General features: G+C 45.5%; 1 protein-coding gene across 1 annotated transcript; it reads right to left on the reverse strand.

Annotated features, from left to right (window-relative positions):
• Positions 1–111: 111 nt before the first annotated feature.
• ANAPC5 (anaphase promoting complex subunit 5) lies at positions 112–24,193 on the reverse strand. Its single transcript, XM_035098828.3, has 17 exons — positions 23,829–24,193; positions 22,757–22,836; positions 19,937–20,046; positions 17,947–18,142; positions 16,327–16,393; positions 15,640–15,741; positions 12,982–13,172; positions 11,289–11,370; positions 10,331–10,420; positions 9,703–9,884; positions 8,615–8,750; positions 6,909–6,983; positions 5,630–5,751; positions 3,874–3,981; positions 1,887–2,034; positions 1,075–1,237; positions 112–646 (listed from the first exon to the last, which is right to left on the reverse strand). Exons 1-17 carry the CDS (start codon positions 24,030–24,032, stop codon positions 432–434), a joined length of 2,271 nt encoding a protein of 756 aa, XP_034954719.2. The 5' UTR covers positions 24,033–24,193; the 3' UTR covers positions 112–431.
• Positions 24,194–24,401: the final 208 nt, after the last annotated feature.

The following is a 24,401-nucleotide window of genomic DNA, read 5'->3' on the forward strand; positions in this document are numbered from 1 at the left end:
AAGCCAAACGCTCAAGTCTCAGCTGCAAGAAGAATGGGGGCAGGAAATCCCTAAGCAAACCATGAATTGCAGCCAAAGTTAAACAAAAGTTCAGGATAGACAGAAACATCCTTCTTTGTAGCAAGAAAAAAGCCCCAAACAAAAAACTTTATTGGTACTGATTTCCAAATGCTGAGGATTGCACAGAACAAGAGACATAGTAATAATCATAATAATAAATGGAAGGAGGTGGGGGAAAAACTCCAGATGTTTTGGACTACCACCTCATCAGCCCCCATCCCAAACATGAGGACAGCACTAGTCTTGGAAAGGCTGCTGTAGAGGAACGGCTTAGGAGGCAATCTATTTGAGAGTTCTCTTGCGCAAGTCCTGCTGAAGCGGAATGGCGCTGAGCATTGCTGTTCTGGAATGAGGCCCTCTGCTCAAAGGGCTCATTTGAAGGCGTTGATCAAGGGGACCCCCCGTGCAGGGAGCTCCTGGTGCAGCTGGCGGAAGAGCATGGCACACTGGTTCCTCTCCTGGGCCTTGCCAAGGCTGTGGAACAGCCTGGCCTGGAGATAAAGGACATCCCGGAGCTGCTCCTTACAGTCCACCTTAGCAAAATAGGCTTTGGCTTCGTTGAGGTTCAGGATAGCTGATTCCAGAGCTGTCGAAAAAGAGCAAATGTTTTCTGCTTAAACATTTGTCTGTTTGTTCCATAAAATCCGTATATTGCCCAACTGTTAAAAAAACCCACACACCCTCAAAGATTAAACAGTGAAATATATTAAAATACAGTTGATTAAATAGATTATAAAGCCAGCTGCCTATCTGGGCCTTCAGGATTCTGCCTGAACCAAGCCTCCACCAGCCATGCCTCTCCTTGGCCCTGCTCTGTCCCCTTCCCATATCACTTCCCTGGCTGGACTGTGTCCCTGGGCGGAGGATGGTGTGTGTACCCACTGCTGGAAGCCGCCCCCAAAGGTCTGCCCATGAAGGCCTGTCCCTCTTCGGCTGAGTCCTCCCACCTGCAATATATCATTTCACTCACATGCCTATGGAATAGAGAGGAGCAGCAACACGGAAAGTTCTTACCTTCCGCCTTCTTCTGAGGCGGGTAGGAGGCAGCAGAGGCGACCTGGCACTTGGCCACCAGGAAGATGGCGGCTCCTTTGTCCAGCACTGCCCCGTGAGCCAGGATGGGCTCTATCGCCATGTGCAAAATGCTCAGCGCTTGCTCGGGAATGCCAAGGATTAGCTGGAAAGGAAGCGGGAGACCCCAGACGTTAGGCAGAGATCATCACCTGCTGGTTTAGATTTTGCTTTGCTGAGTTAGGTACAGTATTGTGTAGAAGTTAAAACGGGGTTTGGGGAACTTGTGACTCTCCCAGATGTGAGTGGACTACAATTCCCACCATCCCCAATGGCTGGCTGTGCTGGCTGGGACTGATGGGATTTGGAGTCCCAACTGCATCTGGAGGGCACTATGTTGGTGAACGGCTGCTTTAGATCTCACATCCCAGGGTCATTCACGAAGTCCAACTACAGGACACTGAAATAAATGCCTATTATCCCCCCCACCCATTTTATTATAATTATTATAGATTATTTATACATAAAAATATATATTATATATTTATTTACAGATGAAAATAAGAACCCCTGAAAACATAGATAGAACAATCATTTAAAAACAATTAAACATAGATAGATGTAAAACTATACAAACATATAAAATCTAATAAACTTATATGCATATGTAAGTTCTACCATTTCTTTTTGTGCATCGAATTTTGAACTGCAAGTCTCTTGGGGCAAGGGGCTGTCCCCTTACAGCACACTGATAGAACTGCATAAAGGAGCAGGAAGAACAAAGCAGGTACTGCTTGCACCTGTGCCAAATATACCTGGGAGAAAGCCAAGTTGAGGATGGTTTCAGAGGCCAAGTACTGGAGGCGATATTCCTGGGATAGAGCCAGTGCCTGGAGCAGGACGGGAAGAGCTATTGTATGGCACAGAGACCTCCAATAGAGCTCAGCAATGGACAGGAGGACACTAAGTCATGCAGGGGGGAGCAAGGAAAGAAATACAACAGTGTATGTAAGTAGGGGAGCGAGAAAACCCAACTCTTAGGAACGTAGGAAGCTACTGCCTATCAAGTTAGACCACTGGTCCCAATTGTCAAGTATGGCAGCAGTGGCTCTCCAGGGTTTCATAGAGCCACAGAATTTTAGAGTTGGAAGGGGCCCAAAGGGTCATGGAGTCCAACCTGCTACAATGCAGAAAATACAGTCAAAGAATCGCTGACAGATGGCCCATCCAACCTCTGCTTAAAAACCTCCAATGAAAGAGTCTACAAATTCCAAGGCAGTCCATTCCACTGTCGAACAGCTCTTACCAGCAGAAAGTTCTTCCTGAGGTTTAGTTGGAATCTTTTTTGCAGCTTGAAGCCATTGGTTCGGGTCCCACCTTCTGGAGCAGGAGAAAACAAGCTTGCTCCATCCTCCATGAGAGATATCACCTCTCCTCTTCTCCAGGCTAAACATACCCAATTCCCTCAACTGTTCCTCATAAGGCTTGGTTTCCAGACCCTTGAGCATCCTGGTCACCCTCCTTTACATACCTTCCAGCTTCTCAGCTGGGAAACTGTGGTGCCCAGAACTGGACACAGGACTCCAGGTTGGGTCTAAGGCAGGATAGAGCGGTGCTATTACTTCCCTCGATCTAGACCAGTGCTTCACAAACCTGGGTCCCCAGCCATGTTGGCCTGCAGCTCCCATCATCCTTGATCACTGGTCCAGCTAGCTAGGGATGATGGGAGTTGTAGTCCAACAACAGCTGGGGACCCACATTTGAGAAGCACTGGTCTAGACACTATACTTTCAGAGGGGAGACATACTTATTCCTACCTAGGGATGCTGGGAACAGAATCCGGGACCTTCTGCCTACAAAGCAGGTGCTTTACTACTGAGCCACAGCCCCGGCCCAGCACTTGAAGCTGGTTTTATAGCCCCACCTTTTCTTGCAGGAAACAGAGAGAATAAAACAGAGGAAGCCATGCGAAAGGAAGCACACTACACAATATCTGAAGTGATTTACAACCAGAATAAAATTAAAATTAAAATGCACAAGCATTTTATTCTTATTTTTAAAATAAATTATATTTATTAAGTCTGAAGTGATTTACAAGCAGAGTAAATAAAAAATTTAAAATAAATACATGAGCAGGTTTATAATGTAATCCAAATACTACCATGCAGCCACTGGTGCTGCCCAAATGCCAGGAAAGCAAAATATTATTTGTTAGTGCTGAAATGAGGGCTGCCCGGATACCAGGTGGGCCTCCCTGGGGAGAGCATTCTGCACGCGGGGAGCTGCTACAGGAACATACCTGCCAAGTTCCTGCCTGAAAAATAGGGGATTGGACTGGAAGTAGCAGACCGGAAGTAGCGCTGCTGCCATTTTGGAACTGGGCGGAGCATGCTCAGAAGTGACTTTTGATGCTGCTCTGCCCAGTTCCAAAATGGCCGCCGCACCAGAAGTCACGCTGCAGCCATTTTGGAACTGGGCAGAGCAGCATCAAAAGTCGCTTCTGAGCATGCTCCGCCCAGTTCCAAAATGACCACCGCGCCAGAATAAACCGGGGAAAAAACAAAAAAAATCAGTTTTTCCGGCTGGGAACAGCTGGAAAAACGGGGTTTTCCCGGGGAATACGGGAGACTTGGCAGCTATGTACAGGAAAGTCCTGTGAGCTTCCCCCAGGCCCACAAAAGAGAGAGGGGCCACCCATGCAAGAGGCCCACCAGGACCCTCAGCCTCACCCAACAGCTGCAGGGCTCTTAGAAGGCCCCCCAGGAAACTCGCCTTGGGAGCAACCAGCAGCTCAATGCTTACCTGATCACCATCTCGGTGTTCTTAATTTTCTGGCAGTGAATCAAGAGCTTCTGCAGGAGTTTGTGCGCCTCAGACATTTGATTCTGTGCTTTAAGCAGGATGGCTTTTCTGGAAGACAGAATCCCAGGAGCCCCCAAAATGCAGTCTGAAGCATGTCCAATTTGCAGTGATTTCAAGTGCTCAAAATCTCTTTGCTCAAAATCAAAGGGATGTCAAAGTGCTTATTTTTGGCTGGATCAAGCGTAAGATTTTATTTACTTGTATCCCACATTTTAGCGCCTTACAGTCACCAACCACTAAATAAACAAATAAACAAATAAATAAATAAATAAATTCCTCATGTTCTTTTAAAAATTTCTGAGAATTTAAATTTCTGTGGTTTAATTTACGTTTACAATTTTGTATAGTCTGTTTTTTTTATCATAGTATGCAGCTTTTTATCATGGTAAGCAGCTTTGAGACCTAGATGATGAAAAGCAGGATATAATTTTTCAAAATAAAATACAGACTTCTAATAGTTTAATTCGAAGAATGGATTGCAATGAAGTGTAAATAGTTTCTGATGCAACCCTAATGCAGGGGCTCCCAAACTGTGGTCTGCAAGTTTCATTCAGATGGTCCATGGTGTGTCCACATTATATGTTCATAGTGATTTTTAATTGCATTTTAATTGTTTCTTTTATTCTTATTTATTTTATTCCTTAAATTTATATATGTACTGCCCTTCATCCAAGGATGCGTTTACAGTATAAAAACACAAAAATTAATAACATAATAACAAACAGATAACCCCTCTCCCACCAACACATCTGAAAGGTCATAGAACTCAGCAAGGCAAAAGTCACCTCGCCATGGCAAGAGCCAACTGGCATTGGGCAAGAGACTTTTCAGAAAGGGGGAGTTAGAAATGATTAAGTTTTCCCTGTATTTATGGGCTCACGGGTGGCATCCTGCCCTAACCAGAGCATTCACACTGCGGGCCCAGAGCAGCATGGTATGCAGAATGCAGCTTGCTCAGATGCTGCGGAGGGAGGGGGGCATGCAGAAGGCCAGGAAGGCCCAGGCTCAATCTTTGGTAGCACCAACATTTTACAAAGGATTGGGTGGCAAGCGAGGAAAGACTGCCTGAGCTCCAGAAGAGCTGCTGCCAGCCAGAGAAGACAATACTTAGCTAGGTAGAACTGGAAGGTATGGACAGAGGAAGCTGCCTTATACAAAGCCCAGACCCTTGCTCCATCTAGCTGTCATATATGCACTGACTGGCAGCAGCTCTCCAGGGTTTCCCACAGGGGTCTTGTGCAGTTTCACCTGGAGACGCCAGGGATTGAACCTGGAACCTTCTGCATGCTCTGCCACGGATGTGTGGCCTTGCCTATAGGAAATAAGGAAGCATCCTAGTTATGTTTCTCTCTCTTCTTTAAAGAAGCAATTTTTTCCAAGCTCTTAGGGCTGTACAATGGGTAGTGAAACATCCAGCACTGGCAGTCCATGTACTCAATGGCTGAGGGCCAATGAGGCTTTTCCCAACTCAAGCGGTAAAGCATTACTAATGTATGTACAAAATGTCTTATGTATATTTTTATTTTCTACAGTGTAACAGTGGGAAAAGCTAGCACAGGTAGAAAGAAAGAAAGAAAGAAAGAAAGAGGAATACAATGCCTTATCCTACAGGCATTTTAATCCCATGTTAATGCTAATCCTGTTTCAAAGGGACATCAGAAGAGGCCCTTGTTCCTGCAGGTTTGTGATCTCTTACCTGTAAACCCCCTCGGTGCTACTCAGGGCTGTAATCCCAGCCACAAGGGAGCCAGCGACATGGTACTTGCCATCGTTCATAGCTCTGTCAAACTGGATTTTCTGGTCAAACAGCATCCACAGCTGGACAAAAACATTTCCGGATCAGGTTAAAAAGAAACAGGGCAGGCGTCTTACTTATCATAAATACATGACATGCCAACATCGTATATGTATATATTTCACAGAGGTACCAACATTTCAGGTGCTGCTTTCTTTAGCCTGACACAAATCGAAGGGTGCTGTAGCCAAGATGGCTACGAAAGAACCCAGAGGATGGGGTGCTTGCTTTAGCAGAATGGGTCAGGTAATGTTGTCCTCCAAGATGCAGTCATCTGGTGTTACTGGTGTCACGTCCATGCATCTGGAAATCCTTTCTGACATTCCTGGATCAGGTGCATCTCTTTTTCCAGTTCACTCATCCCTGCAGTCCCCTCCCCGTCCATTTACTGAAGGGAGTCTTTTGTCCAAGTCCTTTGCTTAAACATGTGCTGCGTGTAAAAGGACTTCCTCTTGCCTACCCTGAATCTCATGCCAATCACCTTCCTTGGAGGACCAAGGAGAGGAGAAGAAGAAAAACTGTTCTTTCTTCACACCATGCATAACGGCATCACTTGCCGCCTTATCTCTAAACCAGGGCAAAGGAAACTGTGGTTCCTCCAGATGTGGCTGGATTGCACCTCTCACCTTCCCTGAGCACTGGCCATGCTGGCAGGGGCTGGAGGGAGATGGGAGTCCTACAGCATCGGGGAGGCATAATGTTAGCCTTTTTTTCATCAGGTGAATTGCTCCATATCCCTGAACACATTTTGGGTAGGGTTTTACTTTTCACCTTTTTTTGCTCGTCTTTCCCCAGTTGTACATTAGCCTTTTTGAGATGTGGGAACCAGAGCTATTTTCACTCAAGTCTGCAGAGAGCTTCCTCCAGGTGCAGCATGAGAATTTAAGAGGTTAAGAAGCCCCCCCCCCAAAAAAATCTTGGACACAGCACTGTTCAGAATGCTACCCAAAGCAAGCTGAGAGTTCCTCCTCCTCCTCCTCCTCCTCCTCCTCCTCCTCCTCCTCCTCCTCCTCCTCCTCCTCCTCTTCTTCTTCTTCTTCTTCTTCTTCTTCTTCTTCTTCTTCTTCTTCTTCTTCTTCTTCTTCTTCTTCTTCTTCTTCTTCTTCTTCTTCATCCCTATGTCATAAAAAAGACAAGTCTCTGCTCCCAAGGAGCTTACAGTCCAAACACTGGGACTCACCTGTGCATGCTGACTGTTGGGAGGAAATCTCTCTTTTAGGTGCTTCAGTATTTCAGAGGCTGCTGTAAAATAGCCCTGACACAAACAAACACAAAAAGACAAGACTGAAGTACATGTTCATGAAATTGGTTCTCAAAATAGAAACCTTGATGTCTAGAGGAACTCCAAGAAAAATATATAATTTGGGGAACAATCCTGCTAAGGATAAGTGCTTTTAAGTCACATTTATTTCAACAGAAGTGAGAACTCTCTCACTTAAAGAGCCCTAACAGAATTTGCCTTTGACTGGACTTTATCCTTGACTATTTATTTGATTTCTTTTTTATTTCCTAACGTGCCTTTTTGCCATGGTGCACAAAGCAGTTTACAAGAAAAACAGAAAAATTATATAATATACCCCAAAATGAAACAGTCTGAAAATAAATAACTGATTAACACACCATTAAAACAGCAACCTCTTGCAGATTATCAGCAAATAACTGATTTTAAGAGCAGGTTTGGTATTTCCCCCTTTTCATAGTATGGCCTACTTTGTCAGATGCAGAAATGGAAAATTTAAAATGGTTCTACCCAAGCAGGAGCTGTAGAACCTTCTGGAACCTGAGAACTATTCTCCATTAGACACACTTTTTCAGGTGGAACCCCAAAAGCACATCATGGCTATACTTGGGCAGTCATGGAAAGCTATCAAAAATACGACATTGCATGAGTATCCAACCACAGAGTTCACTTGACAAGGGGACTCCACGATGGGCAAGTGTCATCAATTTGGTGAAGCCAAGGTGGTGATCTGATGGGAGCTGCTCTTTCCCAGAATGGGAAACTGAGAGCCCAGCCTCATCTTGGAAGTGGGCACCATCCATTGTTGTCCTGCATGGACTGTGCAACAGCTAAATTGATTGGTGGGCGGGATAGTAGTGGCACAAGGAGAAAAAGCAACCCTACTGGATGAGGTGGGAAAGGGGGTGGGGCCTAGGGATGATTGAAAAGGCTTGGAAGTCTGACAAACAAGGGCGGCAAGCGAGCATGCTTGCAGCAGATTCAGACAATACCCTGAGTATAGATTATTAGACATTATCTTAGGGCTGCCATATGTCCCGACAACATTTGGGCTCAACAACTTTCGGGGTGTCCTGGTTTTTACTTTTTGAAATATGACAACCCTACATTATCTATACTTATAGCAGCCCCCATTCACCAAATGACCATAGGGTGGATTACAAGGCCATCACAACTAATATCAAAACAAGACTTTTATTAAAATTGTAATATTAAAAACCACAGAACAAAGCAATGACAATATTAACAGAACAGCAAAAGGCTGGTGAAAAAGGCTGAGCAGTGAGGAGAAGCCCAGGGGGTGACAGACATTCCTAAGCCTCTGAGGCTTTGGCACATCTTGTCCTCTCTCGTCCAGGAGCTAAAAGCTGGAGCAAAAGCTCTCTCTAGCAGCAAAGGTGTGTCTTTCGAGGGCTAAAGACAGCCAGAAACTTGCTCTCCTAGTTTAAAAGCCAAATTTCTCCTTGGTCTTCCCAGGCTGTCAAGAACCTTTAGCACCAAGGTGCTGCTTCAGGGGAAGAGTGACCTCTCCCTCCAGCCTCCAGGAAGAAAAAGAACTGCCAGTTATAGAGCAAATGACTGTGTGGAACCAGAGCATGCAGTCACTCACACACACACACACACACACACACACACACACCACCCACCTGCTCTGCGTGTAGTTCTGCCAGGTGGCACAGCACCACAGCAAACGATTCAGTGTTGTTCTGCTGCACACCCACATTCACGGCCTCCAGGCTGTTCATGGTCAGCAACATCTGGGCCTGTTGGAGGGCCATGGTGCTAAGGCAAGAGGAAGATTTGAGTGCTGAAGGATGCTAGCCACAGACCCAGCACCTCGGGCTATGTGCAGAAGCATCTCATGTACTTTGCAATAAAAAATAAAATAAAATCATTTGCCAGCAAAATATAAAATAATTTTGCTTTGCATGTTCCCCCCTTTTTTGCAGAGTTTATTTCAGTTCTGCCTGTTGTGGGTGTGACAGAGAAACTTTGTAGGGATGAATCCCTGCTTCTGACAGCTGGAGATCTTCTCCAGCATTCCCTCAAACTGCTGAGGTTTAGTAGGGACGAGTGAGATCTGCAACAGAATGTTGCAGCATGTGCTGCTGCTGCTCAGTGCTCTTGGATACTCCATCCCACCCACCTGGGCCAAATTAGTCAGCATTCCATCACCACTGAGCATGCTCAGTTCTTTGGGACTTCCCTGTAGGTTCACTGGATCTTCTTCTGGCAAAGTCAAGTTGTACATATACTGAATAAAATAAGTTGGACTGAGCTGTTTTTTGGCTTCTGTCACCTGAAGCTGTTTCCCCCCTGCAGCATGTAGGCCTGCTGCGCAGCCCTGGCGCAGCCTACGGCAAGAGGGAGACATCATGCAACAGGGAGCAGACGAAGCCTCTGGGGCCACAAACTATATTCAGATTTTTGGTACTTCTGCAGCTGATGGGGTTCTGCCAAGCCTGCTGGTCAATCTTTCCTGTGCATGAGTGGTGCCACAATGGTTACATAGGCAGCAGCACTCACAGCTTGAACACTGGAAATAGAAGGAATGGTTGCCCACAAGCTTCCAGGGTTTTAGAATTTTTATTTTGGCTCCCACCCATTTTAGAAACTTTTGTTTTTAACTGACAGCAAAGATTATCAGGAAGCCTAAGTCTGTGGCCAATACAGAGCAGAATCAGGGAACGTGGCAGGGAGGAGGTACAAGCGGATGGATAAGTGTCTGCTCTACCTGCGACCGTACAGTCTCCAAATGGCCGTCTTCTGAGCAATGCTGATGTCAATGAGTTCGGACAGGCTGTGTTTCCAGTGCAAGAGGTCGGAGTCCTTTAAGGCGCCCATTAGTTTGTTGGCAGTCTTCCCCGCAAAAGCTCTTTGCTGAACCAAGGACTGGATCCCCAGGGAAGCTAAATACTATGAGAAAGAAACAAAATAAACAAAGTCACAGAATTTGGAAAAGGGAAGCAATTAGTCAACGAGAGCCCCAAGCAAACAACAAGAGCCAAGCTCACAGGGCCAGAGTTTGGAGAAGGGATGCAGCTCAGCGGCAGAGTGCCTGCAGGAAGTCCCCAAGTTTAGTCCCTGGCATCTCCAAGGACAAGGTGTGTTTGGGGGAGCAACCGGGAACAGGGTGCTTTTGGGTGTGTCACCCCCGTTACAGAATCTTCTCCCTAGGGAGGGCTGCAGCCCAGCATCCAATGTATTTTTTAAAAAAGGGAAATCTGCTGTGAATGCCCTTTACAGTTGTAAAAACTGCAGTTTTATTTATTGCTAACAGCCCTTAACACATTTAATCCAATGGCTGTGTAAAACGGTTATAATGACAAAGGAATGGATAAATAAGGGTGGGAGAGACATACCGGCAATCCAAAATAGACAGCTTTCTTCACAGAGTGCTCCAAGAGCACACAGCTGTCAGTCCTTTTCTGCTCCAAGATGTACAGCCAGCTCTGGAAAGTGAAGAGTTAAGGGGGGGGGGAAATGAATGAACAACATTGTTGCATAATAGTTTAAATCAGTCTTCCCTGACTTGGTGGCTTCTAGATGCTTAGGAGTACAGCATGTGCTGGCTAGAGCCAATGGGAGATGTACCAGTAGTCCAAAACATTAGGACACCAGGTTGGGGAAGGCTGGTCCACAGACATAATAGAGGAGCAGTAGATTCTCTCCTTTTATAGATGCCTGCAAACTGCCTTTCAGGAGTCAAGCATGCCAAAAGTGAGCCTCACATTAAGAACGGATGCCAGAGGACCACAAATCAATGGGACCCACAAAGTTATGGTCATAGGTTTTGACCGTGGTTGATGCTACTTCTGGCTGTTTCACAGCTTTAAAGTTTTTTATTCTGCCATTGAGGCTGGCATCTTCTATCTCAGATTGGTGCCATTAAAGGGGAAGGAAAACCTATAAAAGCCAAGGCATTTGCCAGTAAAGATTTGAGAACAGAGTTTAAACCCCTACAGGCGTTTAAGCTCCCAGCGCAATGTTCAAATGGTTAAGGAATACAGATTAAGCAAAAGAAAGCTTTTACACAGCCATACTTGTTATGGCCAGAGCCAGCTAGAAGCAAAGAATCAGCTTTAAAACCTAACAAGTCAATTGTTTTTTTTTGTTTCCTTTTTTAAACTAGATGAAACATGGGCTGGATGGAAACAACAGATCGTAATTTTAAGTCATTTAGTAAAAACCAGCCAAGACCTGCAGCCTGTCCGATCCTCAGAGTTTATGGCAAACAGGAACAGCATCTGTGAAGGCCAGTAATGGAAAGGAAGTGAGCCACAGTTCTGTCACACCAGCCAAAAGCTTCCATCATCTTACCAGGCAATGCTGCAGGCAGACGTGATCATTGGACTCCTGAGCGATCCGGATAGCTTCCTGAAGGGCTAGCTCAGCCTGCTGGCTACAGTCAAAGGAAACACAGAGGTAGCCAAGAATCTATTCAAGCACTCATCCAACAATGAGATGTTACAGGCAGGGAGGTGGAAAAACCCAGGGATCTGGTATGAGTAGGGCCTCGAACTGCCAGGGTCCAAAAAGACCATATCCCATTTTTTATTCCCCACCCCTACCAGTGGACTCCAGGGTTAGCAATAAGTAGAATCTTGATGCTACGAGCTGGGGGGTGGGGGGTGGGAAGCACTTCTAATCCACAGTACACTCTGGGACCTTTGCACGGAAATGCAACCACAGTGCAAGGGATCAGCTCCAGAAGGCAGAAAAAGCAGTGGTAGCAACAGCAGCTGGGAAAATAGGCCAAGGTACCGGCTGGATATGTCTGTGTGGAGATCAGCATAAAGAGAGAGAAGACAATCCTTCTTCCCCCACTGGCACGCTAAGGTCCCTTCTTCTCCCTCCTTGGCTCATTAAAAAAGTGGCTGGCTCTCAAGTCTTGCTGGGGGGCTCGGGGGGTGAGTTGTACATTGTGTTTTAGAGAAACGTTCAGTCTCAGTTGATTCATTTTCAGCACAGCAAGGAAATGAACAAGTGAGTGAGATAACCACCTCATTTGTGTTAAAAACGTTTCATCCATTACTGGAATGTCAAAGTTCAGGACACATCCTTAATCAAAGCAATCCTGTCAGTTTCAATTTATTTGTATAACCACATTTCATATCAATTTTTTGATATTATTGAATGAAACAGTGAGTTTGGGTTGTATCCAGCTAGGCCATGCTCACTGTGGACCCACAGACATCAAAGGAGTCAAGTCAAAGTATATTTATTTAATGGGCCCATTCAAAGGCTGACTTCACTGAACAAATCCTGTTACTATGTTTCCCTCCATTAAAATGCTGGTGATGATTTTCTTTCGAATTTCCAATTACTATTTTATTCTTTACCATCATCTTATCACTACAATTTTTAGTTTATTTTGTTTTCTTTGTTTGCAGTTACCATTCGAATCCCCGCAACGGGGTGAGCTCCGGTTGCTTGGTCCCAGGTTGTGCCAACCTAGCAGTTCGAAAGCACGTCAAAGTGCAAGTAGATAAATAGGTACTGCTACAGTAGGAAGGTAAAAGGCGTTTCTATGTGCTGCTCTGGTTCGCCAGAAGCGGCTTTGTCATGCTGGCCACATGACCTGGAAGCTGTACGCCGGCTCCCTCGGCCAATAATGCGAGATGAGCGCGCAACCCCAGAGTCGGTCACGACTGGACCTAATAGTCAAGGGGTTCCTTTACCTTTACCTTACCATTACTGCTAAGGAAGGGAACTGTAAAAGAGACTACCATATTGCATACCTGACCTCCCTGGAACCCCCGTGCAAACATCCTTACCTTCTGAAGGTGGCATGCTGAGAGGGCCTTCTTCCCCTCCCCAAAAAGGCAGAGAGCGTTTAAGTTACCAGGCAAGTGCCGCTCAGCAAGGGGGCCCTGGGATGCCCTTGTGAGATCTTGCGGGGCCATCTTGAGTTCACATGAGATCTCTCAGAGGGAAAGAAGCAATGTGGCAGATGGGGGGGGAGAAGATCTCATGCCAATTTGTGCAGCAGGAGGAACACGAAGCAACTCACTAGTGACCAAAGCGGCAGTGCAGCGCAGCCAAGTTGAGCGCTGCATATCTCAGGCTCCGCCCGCAGCCTTCATCGCCGTTGCTTTTGCTTTCTGCGCCAGTGAGAATCAAGCGGTCAAAGTAGTGAAGGAGACTGTGCGTTGAACTGAAGACATCTTGGACCCGAAGGCCATTCAAGTAGCTTAAATAATGCTGGAAGTGAAAACAGCAGCAAACAGCAGCTTGTGAGTGATCAGAGGCAACTGCAATGGCCACATTGAACAAAGATTTAGTGCACAGTAATTTGGTGAAAGGTTGTGAGGGGGTCACCCAATGATAAATCTAGGGGCCATGAGGCCAAGAATCTGGTGGGCTAATTTCAAACCACATTACTTTCCACTTTCTTTATCACTGCGGTCGCCAGCCACGTGCTCCTCTTTTTCATAGAATCATAGAGTTGGAAGAGACCACAAGGGCCATCCAGTTCAAGCCCCTGCCAAGCAGGAAACACCATCAAAGCATTCCTGACATATGGCTGTCAAGCCTCTGCTTAAAGACATCCAAAGAAGGAGACTCCACCACACTCCTTGGCAGCAAATTCCACTGTCAAACAGCTCTTACTGTCAGGAAGTTCTTCCTAATGTTTAGGTGGAATCTTCTTTCTTGTAGCTTGAACCCATTGCTCCGTGTCCGCTTCTCTGGAGCAGCAGAAAACAACCTTTCACACTCTTCTATATGACATCCTTTTATATATTTGAACATGGCTATCATATAACCCCTTAACCTTCTCTTCTCCAGGCTAAACATACCCAGCTCCCTAAGCCGTTCCTCATAAGGCATCGTTTCCAGGCCTTTGACCATTTTGGTTGCCCTCTTCTGGACACGTTCCAGCTTGTCAGTATCCTTCTTGAACTGTGGTGCCCAGAACTGGACACAGTACTCCAGGTGAGGTCTGACCAGAGCAGAATACAGTGGTACTATTACTTCCCTTGATCTAGATGCTATACTCCTATTGATGCAGCCCAGAATTCCATTGGCTTTTTTAGCTGCTGCATCACACTGTTGACTCATGTCAAGTTTGTGGTCTACCAAGACTCCTAGATCCTTTTCATATGTACTGCTCTCCAGCCAGGTGTCACCCATCCTGTATTCGTGCCTTTCATTTGTTTTTGCCCAAGTGTAGTACTTTACATTTCTCCCTGTTAAATTTCATTGTTTGCTTTGGGCCCAGTTGTCTAATCTGTTAAGGTCATTTTGAAGTGTGATCCTGTACTCTGGGGTATTAGTCACCCCTCCCAATTTGGTGTCAGCTGCAAACTTGCTCAAATGCCCTCAAGCCCATCATCCAAGTCATTGATAAAGATGTTGAATAAGACTGGGCCCAAGACAGAACCCTGTGGCACCCCACTAGTCACTTCTCTCCAGGATGAAGAGGAGCCATTGATGAGCACCCTTTGGGTTCAGTCAGTAAGCCAGTTACAAATCCACTGAATGGTAGCATTGTCTAGCCCTTTACAATGGTAGCATCGTCTAGCTTCTTTACAAGAATATCATGGGGCACCTTGTCAAAGGCCTTGCTGAAATCAAGATAGGCTATATCCACAGCATTTCCTTCATCTACCAGGCTTGTAATTCTGTCAAAAAATGAGATCAGATTAGTCTGACATGACCTATTTGTCAGAAACCTATGCTGACTTTTAGTGATCACAGCATTCCTTTCTAAGTGCTCACAGACCATTTGCTTAATGATCTGCTCTAGAATCTTTCCTGGTATTGATGTTAGGCTGACTGGGCGGTAATTGTTTGGGTCCTTGAAAATAGGGACAACATTTGCCCTCCTCCAGTCTGCTGGGACTTCGCCTGTTCTCCAGGAGTTCTCAAAGATTATTGCCAGTGGTTCTGAAATCACCTCTGCCAGTTCTTTTAATACTCTTGGATGTAGTTCATCTGGCCCTGGAGACTTGAATACATCTAAACTAGCCAAGTATTCTTGTACTACCTCCTTACTTGTTCGGGGCTGTGTTTCCCCTGCTGAATCATCTGCTCCATATTCTTCAGGTCGGGCAATGTTTTCCTTTTTGGAGAAGACTGAGGCAAAGAAGGTATTGAGGAGTTCTGCCCTTTCTCTGTCCCCTGTTCGCATTTCACCATCTTCTCCTCTAAGTGACGCCACTGTTTCCTTGTTCTTCCATTTGCTACGGACATACCCATAAAAGCCCTTTTTGTTGCTTTTAACCTCTCTAGCAAGCCTGAGTTCATTCTGTGCTTTAGCTTTTCTGACTTTGTCTCTACACGTGCTGGCTATTTGTTTGAATTCCTCTCTGGTGGCTATTTGTCTGAATTCCTCTCTGCCCATTCCCTCTTTCTCAATTCCCCCCCTCCCCGCTTCCTTCAGCATTCTGTACCAATTCCCATTGCTTTCCTAGGTGCCCTACCTTTCCTGGCTGCTAATATTTTGACACATTCTTCTTTTCTGTATGCCTTCCTTTAGAAACAAGGCACCTCAACCAACGACAGCTCTGCTGCCTGACCTGCCTAGGGCATACTAGCTCAGCCAATGATGGTCAGAGATGTCACTAAAACTGTTACCAGTGCTACAAACACCAAACTGCTGAGTGTGCTACAGTACAGATTACACCAGACTGCCTAGGTGGGGGTGGTGGAACCAAACCAAACTTACCGCTTCAGCAAAATCTGGGTTAAATTTTAACAAGCTGTTCAACTCCTTTTGCAAAGATGCTGGGGAGAGAGCTTTGGTCTCGTCATTTTTCAATAAAGATGCCTGGAAATAAATTAAAAACCTGTCACTTGAGCAAGCAGACAAAGACAAGCATGAATTTACTGGGATTAAAAACCATTTAATTTTATTATCACCACAGCAACAGAATCCCTTCCATATCAGGAAGAAAAAGGTGGTTGACAGCATGTTTACAAATTACCATGGAGAGATTTAGTCAAAGCTTCGTTAGGCTACACTCAAAAGAGAGGCTCTTGCTAATTTGATTATGAGGGATGAAAAGCGGGCTTAAGGGATTCAAGCAAGAATGGCTCTCAAACATACCTTTCATTCTAGCATCCAGATGTCAATGCAAATGAACAAAGGCTGGGATCCAAAGCCCTTTGAAATTTTCAATCATATCAACAATATATTTTATTTTTAGAATCGTTTCAGAATTCCAGCTGAGTGAATAGGTATTAAGGTGTGGGGAAACAGGACAGACCTCACATGCCATTTTAAAGAAATTAAGAATGGAGCATGCAAATGTGTCTGGGGATAGCCAAGTGCCACCATGCAAAAGCCCCCCTCCCCAGAAGCCACACCTTTGGCTCACCCAATTGGCAGGTTTAAGATTAACTATTAACAAACCTGTTGAGAGAGGAAGTATTCTGCTTGCTTCTGTGACAGCGGGCCATTGCAGGATATTTCTTCCTCCCTTGAGACAGAGCAAAAGACCCACTGTGAAATTCCTTCAGAATTCTAGGCCTGCTAATAATTACAAGACTACCTTACCCCAAGGCTACCAAAGAGGCTGAAATGGCTTTTCAATATGCTCAGCCTATTGAATCATAAATGAAGAAGTCCAGGGGGTCAAACGCTAATTCTGGCCTGAACCACTCACACGCTCATTTTCAGCCCCTCATTTGCAGTATGGCTGTAATATCGACAACCTCCATGTCTTCCCAGGGTTGTTGTAAAAAAGATTGAGATAATGTGCCTTAAGGAGTGGGGGAGGTGGAAAATGAGCTCAGAGATACAACATGTTTTGCATGAGGAAGATCCTAGATTCAATTCCTGGCATTTTCTGTTAGAAGGATCTAGTCACAGGTGATGGGAGAGACCTTTTCTCTAGATTCTGGATGGATTTGCTGTGCCAATTAATAGTTCCTCGTTATCTTGGGGAAAAAGGGACAAGTGAGGTATCGCTGGGTTCTGTCCTGGGCCTGTTGCTGTCCAATACCATGACTTGGGGGAAGGAATTGAAGGGATGCTCATCAAATGTGCATATAACACAAAGCTGGGAGGGGTAGCTAATGCCACAGAAGACAGAATTGGGATTCAAAATGGCCTTAACAGATTGGAGAACTGGGCCCAAACTAACAAAATGCATTTCAATTGGGACAAATGTAAGGTTCTACACTTGGGCAGGAAGAACCAGCTGCACAAATATAAGATGGGCGATAATCTGGCCTACCAGTAGCACCTGTGAAAAGGATCTAGGGGTCTTAGTAGACCACAAGCTTCACGTGAGTCAACAGTGTGATGCAGCAGCAAAAAGGGTTAATGCTATTCTAGGCTGCATTAACTGAAGTCACGTCTAACGTTCTAATCAAGGGAAATTATAGTCCTGCTCTATTCTCCCTTGGTCAGACCACAGCTGGAGTACTGTGTCCAGTTCTGGGCACCACAATTTAAGAAGCATGTGGACGAGCTGGCAACCAAGGTGATCAAGGGTCTGGAAACCAAGCCTAATGAGGAACAGTTGAAGGAATTGGGTATGTTTAGTCTGAGTGTGAGATGAGATATGATAGCCATCTTCAAATATCTAAAGGGCTATCACATGGAAGATGCAGCAAGCTTGTTTTCTTCCGCTCTGGAGGGTACGACCTGAACAAATTACAAGAAAGAAGATTCCAACTAAACACCAGGAAGAACTTTCTGACAGTAAGAGCTGTTTGACGGTGGAAAAGACTCCCATGAGAGGTGGTTGACTCTCCTTCCTTGGAGATTTTAAAGCAGAGATTGGATGGCCATTTGTCATGTACGATTTAGTTGAAATTCCTGCACTGCAGGGGGTTGGACTAGATGACCCTCAGAATCCCTTTCAACTGTACAATCTTGTGATTCATATGGCTGTGCTGGCAGCAGCTGATGAGAACTGTAGCCTAAGACATCTGGGAGGACATCAAGCTGACAAAAGCTGCTGGAAGAATTTATTTATCTAAGCAGGGCAGAGACAAGTTTTAGAAACAAATCTTAGAAGCTTACCTGAGGGGCCCATCAAATTCATCTTTCTCCATCTTCCCTTCCAGCTCCCCACAGTGGGTCAGTTCCATCTCAGTCTCGTCTCCTCCGCTTTTCTTCTCATCATTTTGGAAGTACTGCTGAAGAGCCGTGTAAAGCTTGTACACTTGGCTGAACGAGAGCTTGTTGTATGCCAGGATCATGTGACGCAGGAACAAGCCTACAGAGAGAGGGGGGTGGGATCCGTTCCTTGGAATGTATATGAGTGTATTAAGATGTCTTGATCTCCCTCATATCTTGCAGTACCCACTCACACCACTATGGGGAGCCAGTCCTTATAACCATAAAGGTACTGTAAAGGTAAAGCTAAAGGGACCATTAGGTCCACTCGTGACCGACTCTGGGGTTGCGGCGCTCATCTCGCTTTATTGGCCAAGGGAGCCAATATATAAAATCTAATAAATAAATAAATAAATAAATAAATAAATAAATAAATATCAACTTAAGGTAAAGGTAAAGGGACCCCTGACCATTAGGTCCAGTCGTGACCAACTCTGGGGTTGCGCGCTCATCTCGCATTATTGGCCAAGGGAGCCGGCGTACAGCTTCCAGGTCATGTGGCCAGCATGACAAAACTGCTTCTGGTGAACCAGAGCAGCACACTGAAACACCATTTACCTTCCCGCTGTAGTGGTACCTATTTATCTACTTGCACTTTGACGTGCTTTCGAACTGCTAGGTTGGCAGGAGCTGGGACCAAGCAACGGGAGCTCACCCCATCGCGGGGATTCAAACCGCCAACCTTCTGATTGGCAAGCCCTAGGCTCTGTGGTTTAACCCTGGCAGTTAAGTCCAGTCACAAACGACTATGGGGTTGCGGTGCTCATCCCGCTTCACAGGCCAAGGGAGCCCGTATTTGTCCGCAGACAGTTTTTCTGGGTCATGTGGCCAGCATGACTAAGCCACTTCTGGCGAAACCAGAGCAGCGCATGGAAATGCCATTTACCTTCCGGCCAGAGCGGTACCTATTTATCCACTGGCGTGCTTTTGAACTGCTAGGTTGGCAGGAGCTGAGACAGAGCAACGGGAGCTCACCCCGTCGCGGGAGTTTGAACCACCAACCTTCTCATCGGCAAGCCCAAGAGGCTCAGTAGTTTAGACCACACGCTATTTTTTAAAAAAATCACATGCCCAAATAAACTCTTTTTGCACTCTGGATGAATGATGCAACTTAAGCAAAGCAAATCCATCTTGTTTTGCATAGCTTGTTCTGGTCATTAATAGTGGTTAGGAGCTCAGTGACTCACTTAACATGCAACTCCAATAACTAGAAACCATATTCAACCAAAGAATTGGCTTCTGAGATTTTAGCTAACATTCCCCATCCACTTTTCTGTATATCCTCACAGGCATAAGGATCAGAAACTAGTACAGACTCAACTCACACAGAACTGAATTCTTTGCTCTCCAGTTTTCCTTTACTCCCACAGACTTTCAGCAAATGTATAAACTCACCAATTCCTTTCTGACCTCTCTGCTAGCCACTCCTTTTATAGAAGAGTTTCGCAAAGACAGTAAAGAATTCTCAGATCGCCTCATCTCAAACCAAAAGGCTTCGTTTTCCTCTTTCTCCCTCACACAGTTTCCTCCATGGTCTCCACTAGTGAAAACATAAGTGAAAGGCTGCTTCTCACCTTACAAAAATTGGCACACTGAAGTCACCAATCAAAACCATGTTTTGTGCAACGCACAGGTATTGGGGAAACTGCAGCTTGCTGGAGTTTTAAAAAACTATTATCTGTGCAAAATATCATCAGATGTGATAAGCTACACGTATGACTCTTTGTAATGTTAGAAACAGCTTTAAGTTGAAAATATGAGGAAAGTGAGAGAAGCCCTGCTTTCTTTCCCCTGCCCAGGAAGAAGAGGTGTGCAATGTGGACCCAGGACTCTGGCAGCCCTTAAGGATAAAGAGAAGCTCTCCAAGGTGTTTATATAATAAATGATACAGTACCTACAACGCTGGTTTTGTGAACTTCTGGTTCTGTTCCACTGAATGCCTCCGAAAGATCATCAAAGAATTGTTCCATATCTTTCAACTCCCCTCCTGCCATTAGCTTTATTCTGCAAGTGATACCACCACACAGATAGTCAGATTATGAGTCCATCCAGCCCAGTACTGCCTACTCACATTGGCTGAAGCTCTCCAGGAGTCTCAGGCAGAGGCCCTTCCCATCACTTGCTACCTGATCATCTCAACTGGAGATGTCCTGGACTGAACCTGGGACCTTCTGCATGCAAACCATATGACAGTCCACCCAGCTATTATCCCCAAAGAATAATGTGGGGAAAGGGGCAGCATTCATTTAGAAAGTGGCATTAAAATTAGATCACTCTGGAATTTCATTATTATTAGAGCAGGGCCAGAAACAGACTCGGTTAAAAACAACCAGCTCAACAATCTGTATAATTTTCTGTGTATACAGAGCACTTGGACAAGGATACTAAAATACTAGAAATGACACCATTACACCATGCTACTCTGTTAGCTTTTTTTGAGTTTTATAGGTAGACAAGTTCTCCACACCTTTAAACTCTATAAGCAAGCACTTGCAAAGAGAGCTTTAGGTTGTTTTTTTTAAAAAAAGTTTCAAATAAATGACTTAAAACAAAAACAAAAACTAGGTGTTATACAAATCTGTAGCCAGGATCCAAAGAACTACATAATTAACTCTATTATTAGAACTTTTTAAACAGCATTCTGAAAGTGAGTGACTTCCAAAGCAATTTGTAATATGACATGAGGGCAGTGATGTCTGTTTTCCCAAGACCATCCCACAGAACATGTGCCTACCAGAACCCTCAGAGTAACTATTTAGCTCCTCAACAGTATGTCATTTTCTCCCAACAGTGGCCAAAATAAATTTTATAAGTCAATGTTCCATTCCTTATTTTCATTTGCCCAAGGGGTGATGATTCTGGGCGAGGGGATTTCAGCTGGAACGTATGTTGCGTGACTCCCCTCCCAGAAGGCTTCTCTATAAAGTTTATACAAAGTCCTATATAAACAAATGCAACTGCTTCAAATTTTTAAAGAACGGGATATAAGCAATGTCTGGAGTAAGCTAAACCCATAATACATATTCATAGTGAGTTCTAAATTCCAAGTGCCTATTCTGATGCAGCCATTCTTGCATTAATTAGTATTTATTGTTGTTTATTAATCGCCTTCTAAAAATGTCCCAATTCAATGTAGAAACTATAATAAAAACAGTTAAAAACAACAGATTACTTTAAATACAATACAAAATTAATACATATGGCAGAGACCTATTCATTCAACTGGGACAGCTTGAGAGAGTGGGGGGATGTCGGGGCTTGCCAGACTTTTTTGGCACTTGGCCCTTTAAGTAGGCCTCACTCCACACCAACAGGCAATGACTCCTGAGGAGACCATAACTGGACATTGTCTGGAGACTCCAGCTGTGGTAGGGGGTAGGAGCACTTTCCATTAGCTGTCTGGTGGAAGAGAGGTATCCCTATTGCTGTGCCTTACGCAGAATGAAGGGGGGGGGGTATAAAAAGCCTTAGAGAGAGGGATGAATGTCCAGAGGAGGGAATAGGCTGGATGTTGGGAATCTCATTCCACCCTTTGCTGCAGATATGTGGATTGTTGCATGTCACATGTCTGTTTACATTACAGCACAGATTGCTGGCATGAGCGGAACTTCTGCTCGGTATTGCCTTTGTTTTTAGTCTCTTTCTGAAAAGAACGGAAAGAAGAGAAACCATGTTTTCCTTTGTCCTGATTTATGTATAATAAATGCGTAGTTTAGTACCGTGTCCACGTCTCAAGCCTCATCTGTTGTGCAGTTTACACTGCTGAGTAATGTGTGCTCAAGTATGCTCTGCAGCTTGAGTCACAGACACATGTTGGGGAGCAGAGGTCGATGGATCTCCATAGCAGCAAAGCTGAGAGGGGAGATGCTCCAGCTGGGGTCGAGCCAGCTGGCTTTTCACCCCCCGATTCCGACATCTAGGTTATGGGCCTAAACAAGGCGCTTCCATAGAGATTGGATATGATTCTTGCTTCCCCACTAGAAGCTGTCCTCAGGCTGGGTCTAGACAGACCCCCACCCCACAACACCTGGAGAGGCATAGAAGCCCTCAATTTAAGCCTGCCAAGAGTATTGCGGCAGAATAACCCTGCCCCCTGTTGGAGAAGAGCCTCCCCTGGAACCCTTAGGCAGCTCTAAGATCTGACTTGCTGGGAGTGGAATGAACTAGAAAAGGGAGAGGGAGACTTGGACACTCTGAAGAAAGAACTACGCTCAAACAGACCCCTGGAAGAAGAGGCATCATCAAACTTGGGGAAACCCCTCACACCCATAGTTTGCAGAAGTACACCTGCACATGATGGGGGATGGGAGGGGGGAACCCTAAGGTGGGGGGAACTAAAAAGCAGTCCAAACATTGAGCATGCTGAGTGGCCATGCAATATTGACTATTAAGGGCAGAGGGAGAGACAGGAAACTGGGATGGAGGATTGATAGAATAGAGTTTCCTGGAAAATGGCATTGTTGACTTACTGCATATTGAACCAGAACATTCTGCACTGCCCTTTGGTTTGCCCACTTGTTTAAGCAGTCACATTACTCTGTTTCGGGTTACTTAGACAATGCGAACTTTAGATCAAAAGTTACTAAACCTACTACTACGTCAATTTGTCATGCCCTTAACTACATACTTGTTTAATTCTGCTTGAAAAGTATTCAGAGTTAAGATTAAAAACTCTCATCTCAATTACGTTTATGGAAAGAACAAATGAACTTACCTTATTTGAACAGAACTCGCTAAGTGAGGGCAGCATTCTTCAATAGCTTTAATCAAGCGAGACAGTGTCATATCAGGCCCCTAAATAAAGCACATGGAGAAACACAAAATAGTTAACAGCTATTTCTAGATGAATACAAAAGTAATCTGTACCGGTCCCAACATCTATAGCCATCTTTACTACTACAGGAAAGAATGTGCCCAACTTTGCGTGTTGCACTTGCACTACAATAATTCCCAAGCTGGGTAATGAAGGGAAGAAAAATAATGAATAGCCCCCTATGCATCCAAAGAACCCTACTGAAACTCCACCTTTCTTGCAAGTATTAAAGGTGCAGCAGCCCTGTCTTCTTCACCTGGTCACTCTGGCACTACCATCAAAGGCAGTCCTACTCCCAATGCTCATTCACTGTATCTCCAGTGAAGACAGGCCAGAAAACATAAGAACAGAATAGCACTGTCAAAGCTAAACAAAGGAAAACCCTGACACCTCTAGTTAAACCTAACCTACCTCAAAGTAAAAAAATTCCTTCAGTAGCACCTTAAAGACCAACTAAGTTTTTAGTTTGGTATGAGCTTTCATGTGCATGCTTCTGATGAAGTGTGCATGCACACGAAAGCTCATACCAAAATTAAAACTTAGTTGGTCTTTAAGGTGCTACTGAAGGAATTTTTTTTATTTTGTTTCGACTCAGACCAACACGGCTACCTACCTGTAACTACCTCAAAGTGTTGTTGTGAGGCTGAAATGGGGGGGGGGGCATGCACACCACCTTGAGATCCTTGGAAGATGAAGGTGGTATATCAATGCAATGAACCAGCAAACAAACAAATAACAAACCATAAGCTTTCGCCGACGACAGTCCGCATGGGCATGAATCTGATGCCCCCGTGTATGTGTGTGTGTTGGATAATAAACGGCGAGGAGAGAGAGGAATTAAGTGCATAAGGTACAGAGCTAATCCCGCGTCTGACAGCGTGGCCACTCGCCCCAGTGCTGCCGTCGGCGGTCGACAATGGCCCCGCACCCTCCGGGCGACGATACCCTCCCACTTCCCGACGCCCTGCTCCACCTGCAGCAGAGGAAGCAGCAGACGGTTGAGCCGCCGCCTCTCGAGCAGGCTGAGGTGCGGCCCGGCCCGTCCCAGCTCGCCGATCAGCACCAGCAGCGCCATCTTGTACGGAGTGACCCAGTCCTTGATGCCGAAGACATTGGCGTGCACCACCCCGTTGGTCATCATGGGGTTGAAGTACAGGCTCTCGTGCACACTGGCCATAGCGGCGCTCCGCTCCCGCCCAGCCGCCCGGTCCAAGCTCAGCGGCGGACAGAGACGCACGCGCGCTACGCAAACGCCGCCGTCACCCGGGCAACCGCGCCTTAGTCCCGAGCCACCCCATCGCGAAAAGCCCAGGAACCCTCGCGCGCTCCACTTCGGAGCCAATCAGAGCGCGGCTCCGGTACGGCGTACTTCTGGGTTGAAGTGGAAACGCGGGGCGCGATGTGAAAGGTTCCGCGTTGGTTTGGTTCCATGTCAGGGGAAAAGGTAGGGTATAAAAATAAATATACAGTCATACCTCGGTTTAAGAACGCTTCGGTTTGAGTACTTTCAGTTTAAGTACTCCGCGAACCCGTCTGGAACGGATTA

The sequence above is a fragment of the Zootoca vivipara genome, chromosome 16 (assembly GCF_965207765.1).
Source record: "Zootoca vivipara chromosome 16, rZooViv2.hap1.1, whole genome shotgun sequence".
Classification (NCBI taxonomy): domain Eukaryota; kingdom Metazoa; phylum Chordata; class Lepidosauria; order Squamata; family Lacertidae; genus Zootoca; species Zootoca vivipara.